General features: G+C 40.0%; 1 protein-coding gene across 1 annotated transcript in view; it reads right to left on the bottom strand.

Moving 5' to 3' along the window:
- Positions 1-13,053, bottom strand: part of OBI1 (ORC ubiquitin ligase 1) — a 40,223-nt gene extending 27,170 nt beyond the window's left edge. The window contains exons 1-2 of the mRNA XM_041731392.1: positions 12,936-13,053; positions 565-700 (exon numbers count right to left, since the gene is read on the bottom strand). Of these exons, the coding sequence (XP_041587326.1) occupies positions 565-700; positions 12,936-13,007 (208 nt within the window). The 5' untranslated portion in view covers positions 13,008-13,053. The remainder of the gene's footprint in view (positions 1-564; positions 701-12,935) is intronic.
- Positions 13,054-13,391: the final 338 nt, after the last annotated feature.

Below are 13,391 nucleotides of genomic sequence, written 5' to 3'. Positions count from 1 at the left end.
TGAATGAGTTTATTACTCAAGACTCCATGCACTAAAGTCTCAAATTTATCTTTTCATTATTATTTCAGTAGTCAGACCCAAACTAAACTACTGATCATTTCTAAAAACATGCTTTGTATTTTCCTACTTCTGATCTTTAGGTCATGATATTCCCTCTGTATGAAATGCCCTCCCCAATCTTTACCAGTTGAAATTTTATCCATCTTTCAATCTCTTAAGGCTACCTGGTTTATGAAGCCTTTCTTGATGTTCCCAGCTGAACTTCTTTGCCTGAACTCTATGGGCCTCTTTTGACCTTTAGCATCTGCTGCTTTAAACCATTAATATTTTGGTTCACATGCACAGCCTCTACCAGAATGTTAGTTCCAGGAGGCTCTAAGAGTTCTCATAGTGGCTAGTGCCCCTCATGTGCTTCACTTATAGATTATACAAAATGACCAATCCATCCAGAATATTGGCAAAATGACATCAGTGAAAATTGTCTATTTTAGTCTTCCTCCAAGTATACATTATTTAGAAATAGTTTCAAATTTGTTTTCATGTGTTTATAAAATAGGCCCTTACCAATAATCTCTTTGCAAGGATTTTCAGGTGTGATGGGAACTCTGCAAGCTGGACACTGGCTATTATTCTTCAACCACAAATCGATACAAATTGAACAAAATACATGGTTGTTGATGCATATAACAGGCTGGCGTACCTTTGAAAAAAGAAACATTACTTTTAGTACAGGGCAATAGTCAGAGTTAGAATCTCAATTGGTTTAGTTTAGAGCAAACAAATAGTTTCTCTAGAGTATAGCAGAGTAAGTGCTTTAAGAGGAAATTATCCAGGATTTATAAAAATGCTGGTTTATAATTTAAACATCAAACAATGCTGACAGAAATACTGACATATGCTAAATAGAAAACTCTTTGACTCCATTTTAACAAGCACAAATATTAATACTTTAGATTTATACTGTCTTCTTTTTTACAAAGGGCTTTCACATGCACTTTCTCTCTCTCTTTGCTTTTGTTTTAAATAGTCCTCCTGTGAGGTAAACACAGTAAATATACTTCACAAATAAGGAAACCAAAATGTGAAGAAATTAGGTGGCTCAGTCAGGATTAACTAGGTGTTCTGACTGTGTGTGGTTGTTTTATAAGACAGAAAATAGAAGAAACAAGTTACTTTAGTTTTCTGATATTGTGTTTGTTTACACATTTAATGTCTATCTTTCCTATTAAAAAGGAAGCTGGATGAGAGCAAGAACTTCCTTCATCTCATTAATTCCTAAGAAGACAGCCTAGTACACAGTAGGTACTCAATAAAAATTAGTTGAAATAACTGCTACTAATTCAGTATTTAACATGAATTAGGGAATATAGCCAGAAGGAACAATAATTTAATATTCTTCAAGTAGCAAAAATTTTAAAATAAAACCCAAAATGACACAAAAATGCTTAGGCTCTCACTTGATTCACAAGGTAATGTTACTGTGGGACTCAGAACACTTTATATCATTGTCAGTATTTTCCTGTCCTAATGATGATAAAAATACCATTTTATAGTCTTTCTGCACTAGAGTCAGAAGATCAAGAGGAAGCAAAGAAAGTGGAGGGAGAAGGGAAGAGACAGAACCACCACAAACCACTTTCTGCAGAGAAAATGCTTGTGCTGTTGTACGTCTTGCCTCAGAAAGATAGTATTCATTAATTTGAAAGAAATCACAGATGTATGGTAATCCACGACAGGCAAGTAATTATTTTAAGTCTCACTGTAAAGAACTTCCTGGTCTTAGTCTGGCTTTCCAAACACTGAGATGGTTCCTTGATTATGAACATTAACATATGAAAACTAAACAGAGAAGATAATTTAGCATGCATTTAGACTTCCTCTTGGAGAAATCAATTCTAATTCATTCAGTTCAGCTAATTTGACAGAGCTGATATGAATGAATGAATGAATGAATGAATGAGACCATGAAGGACAGCTTCTCAAACTCTTCCAAAGTATTCCTACCTACAACAAGGAGTGAATGCTTATCTAGAAGGTATTCCTGGTCAGTCTCAAAAGGCAGATAAGTCTAAAATTTCCTTTACAAGTTTTGTTTTTTCCTAAAAAGTCATGTGATTTGTCCAAGTCTAAACCATCATATATTTACGTGTGTTTTCATTTCATCTTTAAAGTCATGAAATAGGGGTGCCTGGGTGGCTCAGTCTGTTGAGTATCTGCCTTCGGCTGGGGTTATGCTCCCAGAGTCCTGGAATCTGACCCATATCCTGCTCCTGCTCAGCGGGGGAACCTGCTTTTCCCTCTCCCTCTGCCTGCCACTCTTCTTGCTTGGGCGCTCTGTCTCTCTCTCTCTGTTTGCCTCTCTCCCCCTGTCAAATACGTAAATAAAATCTAAAAAAAAAAAAAAAAAAAAAAGAATAATAAAATTTTTAAAATAAAGTTATTTAATGTTTTTAAAAATAAAAAAATTCTCAAACTAAGTACCAGAAAGATACTGCCATATCTGTCCTAGAGCTTCATTCAACACACACACAAACAAACACACACACACACACATACACACACCCTAATTCCTACAATACTCCTAGAGGTAGATATACCCCCTAAATTAAGAAACTCAACTAAAAAAAGAGAAGTTATCTCCTTGGACTTTTAGAAGCAGTGATTTATTTTATTTTTTTAGTATGAGTTCATCTAAAATGGATGAAAACCAATGGTCAAAACATAAAACTGCACATCTAAAAAGATTCAAAATGCTCTCCTGCCCTTATAGGCTTCCTTCATCAGAAGCACATTTAAAGGAACCAGTATTTTCAGGCAGCCCCGGTGGCTCAGCGGTTTAGCAGCACCTTCTGCCCGGAGCATGGTCCTGGGGACCTGGGATCTAGTCCCGGCATCAGGTTCCCTGCTTGGAGCCTGTGTCTCTGCCTCTCTCTGTGTCTCTCTCATGAATGAATAAATAAATAAAATATTTTAAAAAATAGTAAATAAATAAAGGAATCAGTATCTTCCATGTAATTCCTTCCACAACAAAGATTATCTCCCCAATCTAAAAAGTGGTTTTGGATAACTTAGTGATTGGTGCTATCATTAACTAAGGTGAGAAAGATGGAGGAAGAGGAGGTCTCATACGTGGTAGAAATCAAGAATTCTGTTTTGGCCATGTTAAAACTGTGATGCCAGGTGGACTTGTAAATAGATAAGGCAGAGTCTGAGAATCACCAGCATACAAAATGATGGCATTTAAATCCACAGGACTAAGAAGATCCCTCCATGGGCAGAGTGGCTGGAGACAAGGCACTCCAGCAAGCAGAGGAAGGAAAAGGAAAAGCAATCAGCAAAGGGGACTAGGAAGGAGGGGCCTGTGCTAGAGGACAGGAGAGTATGGTCTTACAGAAGCCAAGAAAAGAAGTTTTCGAAGAGGAAGACAGTGGCCAAGCATGTCAAATAATAAGAGAATGAGCTTGGGGCGCCTGGGTGGCTCAGCTGGCAAAGTGTCAGACTCTTGATTTCAGCTCAGGTCATGATCTCAGGGTTGTGAGATGGGGCCCTGCATCAGGCTCCTGGCTAGGCATGGAGCCTGCTTCCCTCTTTCCTTATCTCTCTGCCCCTACCCCTCTCCATCTCTTTTTTTTTTTTTTTTTTTTTTTTTTTTTATTTATGATAGTCACAGAGAGAGAGAGAGAGGCAGAGACACAGGCAGAGGGAGAAGCAGGCTCCATGCACTGGGAGCCCGATGTGGGATTCGATCCCGGGTCTCCAGGATCGCGCCCTGGGCCAAAGGCAGGCACCAAACCGCTGCGCCACCCAGGGATCCCTCTCCATCTCTTTAAAAGAGAGAGAGAGAGAATGAGAATGAGCTTGATATGAACAGAGAAATAACTATGGGATTTAATTACATGGAAGTCATTGTGATCTGTTACTGACAAACACTGACAGTTTCAGGAAATGGTAGGAATAGAAACTTGATTGAAGGCTGAAAGAGAGGGAATGGTTAAGTGATGACACAGAATATAGACAATTCCTTCATGTTTTGCTGTAAAGGAATGAGCATAAAAATAAAGACCATGGTAAGAAATGACAATGAGAATGATACAGTAAAGAGGGCATATTAATAATGGAGGAAGACGAGGAGGATTAGAGCCATAGGCAGCAAAGTCCCTAAGAAGTCAAGATGGAATGAAATCCAAAGCACAAAGCAGAGGTTTTGGCTTGTATGAGATTGAGGATCTATCTTTCAGTGTAACAAAAGGGAAGGCCAGGGAAGTGAGAAAAAATGCAAAGGAGCTGAAGATCTGTTGATGGAAAAATGAGAGAACTCATGTTCTAAAATTCCATTTGCTTATATTTGTTAAATATGAGGTGAGGTTACCAGCTGAAAGTGAGAAGTGGGTAGGGCTATCAACTTGAGAAAACAGAAAAAGCAGCTATTTTGAAAAGACGGTAAATTTACTAGAAATTTATATGTAGCAGAACTACCAAACATTGTTGAGTTCCTATTTGAGATCTAAGATTTTGACTATAAACCAAAACCAAATTAACACTAGTGTGTATTTTTCTTTTTTTTTTAAGTCACTCTTTTTTTTTTTTTTAAGATTTTATTTATTTATTCATGAGAGACACAGAGGGAGAGAGAGAGAGAGAGAGAGAGAGAGAGAGAGAGAGAGAGAGAGAGGCAGAGACACAGGCAGAGGGAGAAGCAGGCTCCACGCAGGGAGTCCAACGTGGGACTCAATCCCGGGTCTCCAGGGTCAGGCCCTGGGCTGAAGGCAGTGCTGAGCCACCCAGGCTGCCCTAGTGTGTATTTTTCTTACCAATTTTTACCTGTGCAGTTTTAGGTGGGAAGAAAATGAATAGTTGGGTTTACCCAGAGTTGGATTTTTGCCAAGGAGAAAGAGACAAGGGACTGATGATAATAAATGACCATGGCTGACAAGGGACATGAGTATATGAACGGTAATGATGACAGTGAAAAAGTGATATTCATAAGTCAACAAATTGGTCTGGATAAGACTGAAGTAATGCTGGAGAGTAGGTATGATGAAAAGAGGATCAGAGTCTTACAGTCAAAATACTGGAGGTGGTACAGCTGCTTTCTCTAATGTTTTTTTCCTGGGCCATCTTATCTGGCATAGTTCTATTTTCTCTCTTAATATCATGTATCACATGATGTTAACATCTTTTCTATGACAACTCCTGAGAATCCTCTGTAACTGGACCTCAGTAAATGGCAAAGCTTAGGCTCTGAGAGACAAACTCCAGCTCTGCCACTTGAGCTATTTGACCTTGGGTAAGCCCTTTAGTTACAATGAGCATAGGTTTCAGTCTCTAAAGATAGTGGCTTAACTTAGTATACTCTTTTCATTCAGGCATTAAGATTTAATAATGTAAATATATAAACATAGAGGGTTCCACATAGCAATCTCTCAAAAAAAGAAAAAAAAAAAAGAAAAGATAATATTACCATTATCTCTGTGCCTCAGAGCCAACTCCTGTAAGGATCCTGGAGCTGCCTCAATCATAACATATCCAGACCCAAACTTGGCTCCTCCACACATTTGCTCCTCCTCTGGCACTCCTTATCTAAGTTAATGGCACTACCACCTCATTACTTGGGCTAAAATACAACCGTCTCTGACTCACCCTTTTTATTTAGCCTCACCTCCAATCAATTGGTCACCAAATCCTGGTATCATATATCAAGTCTAAGTAGCCAAGGATTTTGAGATGCACCATTATTTTATGTACCACTAAGAAAAAAGAATGAAAAATGCTGCCGATTACTATAAGATGCCATCATTTGTAAGGTACAGCCAGGTTTCAAAAAAGCTATAATGTGAAAAAATTACATCCTAGGATTGCCAAAATATGTCAAATCTACCTGTAAATGTTTTTGTTTTGTTTTATTTTACCTATCATCTATCCCTTCTTTTCCATCTTCACCTCAATAATGAGTTCAGGCTCTCATTCCTTCAGCCATGGATCTATTGCAGTGACCTCCTCCCAAGCTTCCTGGTTTCCAAATATTCACTTTTGTCCACCCTTCAAACTGATGCAGAACTATCTTTCTACAATATGGATCAGAAGTGTTCATTGTTCTCCTGCAAAACGCAATGATTTTTCCCTGTTCACAGTTTTAAGAATAGCATTCAAAGAACAACATAATCTGGTTCTTAAACAGCCCTTTTATCTGCTATTTCAATACTGATCTTCTATTTCAATACTTGATATACACTTCAACCACACAGATCTACTGGATGTTCACCAAATTAACAAGAACAGTGGAGGCTTCTTGTTTACCATGCTCTCATTTCTTAGCTTAATAAATCTTCTTGGCCTCCAGCTTCCCCAATCAAAACAGAATTCTTTCCATCTCTTAAGATGAAAATCCAATGTTACCTCTTCTGCAAGGCCTTCATGAATCCTTTTTAGAATCCTTTGTAGAATAGGGTCTTTGTCTGATTTTCACAAGGGTACTCCTTAAGCATTGATTTAATGTTCATTTCTCTCTGTACCGTGCTGTACTTACAAAGTTGTTTACATCGTGCTTCCCTGTTAGATTTCAGGCTCCTTGGGGGTAGGGGATGAGCATGCTCATCTTTGTACCCAACTACAGCACCTGATTTAATGCTCTGCACACTCTAAGATTTTAAAAAGTGAATTTTGATGTAGTAAGATGAAAGACTAAGATAATGTTCCTAAAAGGGTCTCAAGAAGCAAAAAGTCAATGGCCACTGCCAAACTGTGAAAAAGCAAGTTTAACCTTCCCATTTAATGGCCAAATTCTATAGAGTAACCACTACAGGGAGATAACTTAGTTCTCTCTGCTAAGACCATTGGCAATGCCACCCACAGGAGAATCAGTGTCACTGTTTGATATCTGATATTGTCACTGTCATTGTGTTGGAGTTTTGAAACAGTTGACTAATTCAGTTCTTTGGACCAAGTACTTACCAGATGACGATTTCTAAACAATGGTTCAAATTTAGCTTAGGAGAATAGAAATCTATAAAGAAGAAATAACTACTAAAACAAATTACCTGTTATTTGTTTGACTGTAACCTTCAGGAGCAAAATGCAAAGAATCTAGCCTTCCCTCAATTCCTGTCTAGCTATCTTCCTCTACCCAGATCCTGGTATATACAGTACCTAAACACACACAAAATTTTCCTTAATATAATCTCCCTGAGATAGAGAAATAGTCATAAGTTGCCTGTTATTAGACTGTATATCTATTTACTCTCAAATGAGATCTGTGGCATTAAAACAGTATTCTTATAAAATAAAAATGCTAGATGACAATGGCAAGTGACATGTACAATTCCAAACTCATCTGGAGTAAACATGTCGAAATGACACTCTAGGGCAATGCACCCTGAGGCTGGTGAGGAGGAGAGAGAGAAGAGAAAAGCAAGGTATGAAAAGTAGGCTCTTCTCATTGGAATGGGCCTGAGGGGGCAGTCCTAAGTGCAGAAAGATTAACTCTAAATCTGTAATTCTACTATGTTCTGTTCATTTCTTTTATTTGAAGATGTTTCAGTTTTAAGAGACCACTCTACCAACAAAGCTCCTTTCTTAAAAAATAGATGTACCTGAGAGAAGTCAAGGGGATTATTCATTATTAACCGTATTATCCTAGAATCACTTACTAGACGTTATTATACATTGGCTTAGGACAAGGTTTTTCAACTTCAGCACTACTGACATTTTGGACTGAGGATCTTTTTGTTGTAGGGAGTTCTCCTGTATACTGTAGAATGTTTAGCTAGCAGCATCCCTGAGCTCTACCCACTAACCATAGCCAGAACACCCCTGGAGACAATCAGAAACATCTCTAGGCATTGCCAAATATGGGAGATGAAATCCACTCCCACCCCTTTGAGAATGAACCACTGATCTAGAGTAGTCACATGAATTTCCCTAACAACTTAATGACCCTGGTAGTACCAAATTCATTTTCAGCTGTGGAAATTGAGACTCAAGGAAATAATAATACAGGTTATAAGTGGCAGACCAGTATTCAACCAACATTCAATATGACTCAAATGCAAATTGAGCGCTCTTTCAACTAAGAAATAGATTTTTCTTCCTTAGAACAGAGTTAGTAAATAACAGTCTGAGAGGAAGAAATAGAGGGCACATGCTCAAAGAACCGAGAGATTAGGATCAAGACTCTGGGATCAGTAGGGGCTATTGAAAAGGAACACTGATGGAGGTGATGCGACAGAAAGGCAACTAAACCAAATGGCCTGGCAATTACACTTAAACTCAACTCCTCAGTCTTTTATCATCTTTACTAAAGACTAGTGCTAATCTTTCTCCAAAAAATATTATTTCTTGCACCTATGTCAAAATTTTATGGGTTTCATGAGGCAAGACCTAGAAACACCATGAAAAAGAAGACTGAGGTATAGAAATCATGGTAATAGCTCACCCCACCCCAAACTCTGGGAATTTGGAAACTTCAGAGTAAAACTTTTGGATTATTCTGCTTTGTTTCAAGAAATCTTTGGCTCTGGGCTAAAATTTAGGTTCTAGACTTTAAAACTGTGTGCTCCTGAACTAAGTTGCTTAATGCCTATTTGCTTGGGTCCTCATTTATGTCTAAGTAAAAGGAAAGATAATACATTTTGCCTCTCCCACCTAGAACGCTTTTAGGAATCTTATTTGTTTAGTAAATATGCCAGCTATTACATATCAACCTTAAGATTATTAGGATATATCAATATAAAAAAAATTTTATTACACTCTAAGTATGTTAAAAAACCCACAATATTGTTATAAAGTTTTTCAAGTATCTTCATTGTTCAAACTTAATTTGGAAAAGAGAAAAAAATGTAGTCCATATGGCTTTCTTCAAAGCAAATTACTTATGACAGTTATGTATAAGACTGGTTCTTAAATCCACTCTTAGGAACTGAGAGGCAATCAGGACTCATACCTGGACTCAGTGTACCGAGGTTGATGACATGCTGGCCAATCAACAAACAGCCTCTGATGAACACTGATGAATGAATTTAGTCAACCTAGAATGAGGATTCTAAGTTGTATAAGGCTTTGTACCTAGACTGACCTTGTCAACATTTTTAATCAACAATATGGGTATAAAGCAGGGCAAGTAGTCCTCTCTGAAGGGAAAAAAAAAAAAAAAAAAGATTCTTCCTATAGTTCTCTTAGCTGGAAACAATCCACTCTATTACTGGACTCTATAAGAGAGAGACACCCCACATCTACAGAAGCTGATTTCATCTCAGATTATATCAACTAGAGAGCTTGCCCTTACAAAAGTACAAATCTTAATATTATGCAGCTACATGAAGTTTGATTCCCTTCCAAACGAAAGACAGTTTATATTTAAAGATTCACTATCATGTCTATTCATTCCAACACAATTCCATTCCACTTACATTCAAACCTCAAATTCAACTACTTTTCAAATGACTTCAAAATACCTAGTTCATTTATATTTATCTTAAAGTGAGGCATCCTAAACTGGACTCATTCCCAAGTGAGGAATAACTGAACACGATATACTAATATTAAACAGCATCAGAAATCTAGTTGCTTGGCACTCCACTTCAGAATCTCCTTCATCCTTTTATAAAACTATGGGCCACATTGGGAGACACGTCACTCATGGAAAAATGCAGACATAGTCAATAAATGTATTACATGCAGACAATCTTTTGATTTCACAGCTTGAATCCTAATTGAAGAGATAAATGACTAGAATTATCTAGAGATAAACTGGTCTAGCAATCTGGTGTCAGGACCAAAATGTCATTTAACATATCCTGAGTTAGATCATTTAACCGATATCCTGAACTAGTTCATTCCTATATTTCTGCTTGCTGGCCCATGAGACCAAGGCAAAGCGAAAAAATTAAGGAGGAACAAGCAAGAACACACATTACACATAACCCATCCCACAAGATGTGTACCTACCTTCTTCAAGCCACATAGAGCTCTTGCGATATTGGCAAGGTTGCTAAACATTATTGAACAGAGAATTCATCTTTAAGACTGAGGTACAGACAAGAAGAAAATGCAAAATGTCTGAACGTCCAATTTTAAGGATATGTGTAACCAAAAGACAAAATACTGACAATGTGCATACTTAGGCTATCTCCGCTAATTTCTTACCTCTCCATTCTTCCCCATTCCAATCAGCATCTATATACATACATCTATTCAGATTTGAGATCTCTCCCATCCCCACCTTCTCCTTTAAAGTAATATGCACAGCTTTTTTGTTTGTTTGTTTGTTTGTTTGTTTACAGTAACCTTTCAGGAATAATGGCCCTTAATTCTGTTGAACAATCAAAAGGAAAGGATCTTGCTAATGGTGGTATTTAGGAACTATAATGAGGGTGGCAAAACAATGTTATCTGGGAGAGGGCTAGGCAGAAAGGACCTTAGGTATATCCCAGAGTTGGCCAGAGATACTGTCAGGGAGGGAGAAGTGACATTGAGAACATGGTACTTACTACCGTAGGTCATGCTATCTCAAATACCCCTCAAATACTGGTATGTAGGGAGGATAAATGGCCCAAGTATATCAGATTTGCTTTAACTATACAAAAGGCAACAGTTATAGGAACTAGTTAAGACCTCTGGACATACTGTGGCAATCTCTAGAACAAATAGGGTCCCACTCCATTGGGAAAGCAAATCTTCACCAAGTGAGTGCCCTACCTCAGAAAGCAACTTGGGAAGAACAGTTACTTGAAAGGCTGGTTTCCTCAGATGAGGTCTGTCTCAGTGCCCGCACTAAAGGTAAACATTTATTGAATATTATTCTGTCCCAGACCTTATGCTAAGCACTATTATATGAATCACTTGATTTAATCATCCCAAAATGTGAGGGTGTTGCTACTATTACCAGTCCCATCTTTCAGATAAGGAAATTGCTATGAAAGAGGTTAAATAACTTGTGTCAGGTCACATAGCTAGTAAATCGAAGAAGCTAGAACTCATGCAGTCTGAACATACAACTCAGGCCTTCAACCACCACACCTTTATGCCTCCATAGGAGACTGAAAAGGACACAAATAGTTAAACTTTTATTAGCATATTTCATTTTAGAACATAGCTAACCAACACAGGGGAAAAAAAGAGAGAAAGGGAGGAAGGGAGGGAGGGAAGGAGACCCCAAGAGTGTCTGTCATGGATGAGCTCATGTGAGTTTTTAGGAAGTAATCTACCAAAGACACAAATGGTAACAACAGAGGTTCAAACCAGAGACTGTAAGCCTTAGCTTTCTTAAAAATTTCTTTTTACAAAACGGGGTAAACAGCCTATCTCAGGCACTGGTGGGAGGAGTAAATGAAGTCCTTAAATACATACTAAAGCATTCTGCAATCTGCAAAGCACTATGCTCTACTAGGTATCATCTTTGTTACATACAAAAAAGCAGAGGAATGGAAAATCAACCAGGCAGAGCACATTTTCAACACAGCTGCAAGAGCCTGTTAACTAAGTGAAACTAGGTATAATGCATGCAACTAAACAAATGAAAATTATTTCCCAAAGATATCTTTTTCAGGTTTTAAGTGCTTGGGAGCAAGTCCACTCAGAATTTAACACATACTTGTGGGAACTTCATGTCAGGAGCCAAACACAGCCCAGCAAACACAGTCATCATCTCCTCCTCCTCCCAGCTCTGTATGTAGGCGGTGGTAGCAAACTGCCAGCTCAAATACCCCCCTCCACGCAGCCATCCTTGATCTCCCCAGTCAGAATTGATCAAGCCATCCCCCTGTACGCTCTCACAGCACATCTGCTATTTCCCTGGCATTTCATTCTGAGGATTTCAAGTTATCCATTGCTTCCAAGCCTGACTTGCTACTTTTTTTTTTTTAAACTCAAGTGAATTCACACAGAATCCCAAACACCTAAGGCAGATAGATAAGATGATCATGTTGGCTGGCACTCAAATGTTTGCTCTAGGAAGTGTTTAGGTCTCAATTCTAAATCTGTGGCTGTCGTTTCAGTCTGCATTTTAAGATAAACACAGACACACCACAAATGTAAAAAAAAAAAAACAATTCAGGGTGGTGGGGGGAAAAAAAAGAAATCTGATTGTTCATGCATAGGATCTTCCTTTCTTGATCGATGTGTTATAAACATAAACACTCTTTTAAAAACCGAACGAGGGGTACAAACGGAAAATGAGAGCGGGGACGAATGCCTCAGAGCCTTCCAAATTCCGCTTCTGATTCAGAACTACTCTCCCCTAACCTAGTTCCACAAACACGTTAGGCACCTCTTGCAACACAAAGGGAGGGTATTATCCTGTCTCATCACTGATCCGTCCCGGGAATCCAACCCCGGCCTCTCGTTCTAAACACCACTGGGGCGCGGGTTACGATTTACTTTTCAAATTTTGAAGCCAGGGCGAAGGCCACTCTAAAGGCTGGGCTAAGAAAAGGAGGGGCGGTTGGAAATGGAGAAGACCCCCAACCAGCGCTGCAGGCAGGCCCAAGGGCACGAGCGCTCCGCTTGTGTAGGGGGGCGAGGGGATCCCAGGCAAGGCTCCCAGGAAACGTGCTTCAGGGGGCTGCACTACACACTAAACCGGGGCGAAGCGGCGTAAAATACTGTAGCGATTTCTTTTTGACGAGGCCTCCTCCGACGCCGGAGTCGACCCGGTGAGGCCGCCGGCGGAGGCACACCCGCCTGGCCGCCGTCCCTTCAGGCCCCAGGCCGCTGTCATCCTCCTCCAAAAGGGCACACGGATGAACCCGGGAGCCGCGACGCGTTCCCTCCGTCCCCCAGGACGCGGCCTCCCGCCGCTTGAGGAGAACGCGAGCCGGCGCCTGCACCCCTCTCGGCGCCCTCTCGCCCTGTCCCCGCCACACACGGGGACCGCCCTCGGCCCCGGAGGGCGACTTCAGACCCGACCCTGTTTCCTAGAAGTGCCCAGAATCACCCATTACCTTCCCCAAGCAAATGTGGCACGTGATGGGCAGCGTGAGCGACAATGTAACGTTCTGCACGGTCTGAGCCATGGCAGCGTTCAGAAGCCCGCCAACACGGAAGTCCCGCCGACGGCGGCCTCTCGCCGCGTCTGGGGCCGCGCGAGGCCGGCTACGGCAGCCCGGCAGGGCCACAACCCGCCGGGGCAGGAAACGAAAACGCGCTTTCGAAACGCGCGGCCCCACCACGGCTTTTCCTTTCCTTCCTTCCTTCCATTTAAAAAAAAAAAAAAAGAAAAGAAAAGAAAGACAAAAGAAAAAAAAAAAAAATCCCGGGTTGGGGAGCTGCAAGATTCTTGAGAATGAGAAGGAAGGCAGGATACTACAGTACTGCAGGCATCAATGGAAAATCTTGAAAGTTTAAAGGAAAAAGTGCAGAGCCCGGAGGAAGATGGGGAAGGAGATTTTCGAATGCCT

This window comes from Vulpes lagopus, chromosome 16 (genome assembly GCF_018345385.1).
Source record: "Vulpes lagopus strain Blue_001 chromosome 16, ASM1834538v1, whole genome shotgun sequence".
NCBI lineage: Eukaryota > Metazoa > Chordata > Mammalia > Carnivora > Canidae > Vulpes > Vulpes lagopus.
The sequence above is the reverse complement of the archived record's forward strand: the minus strand, read 5'-3'. Positions and strand labels throughout refer to the sequence as shown.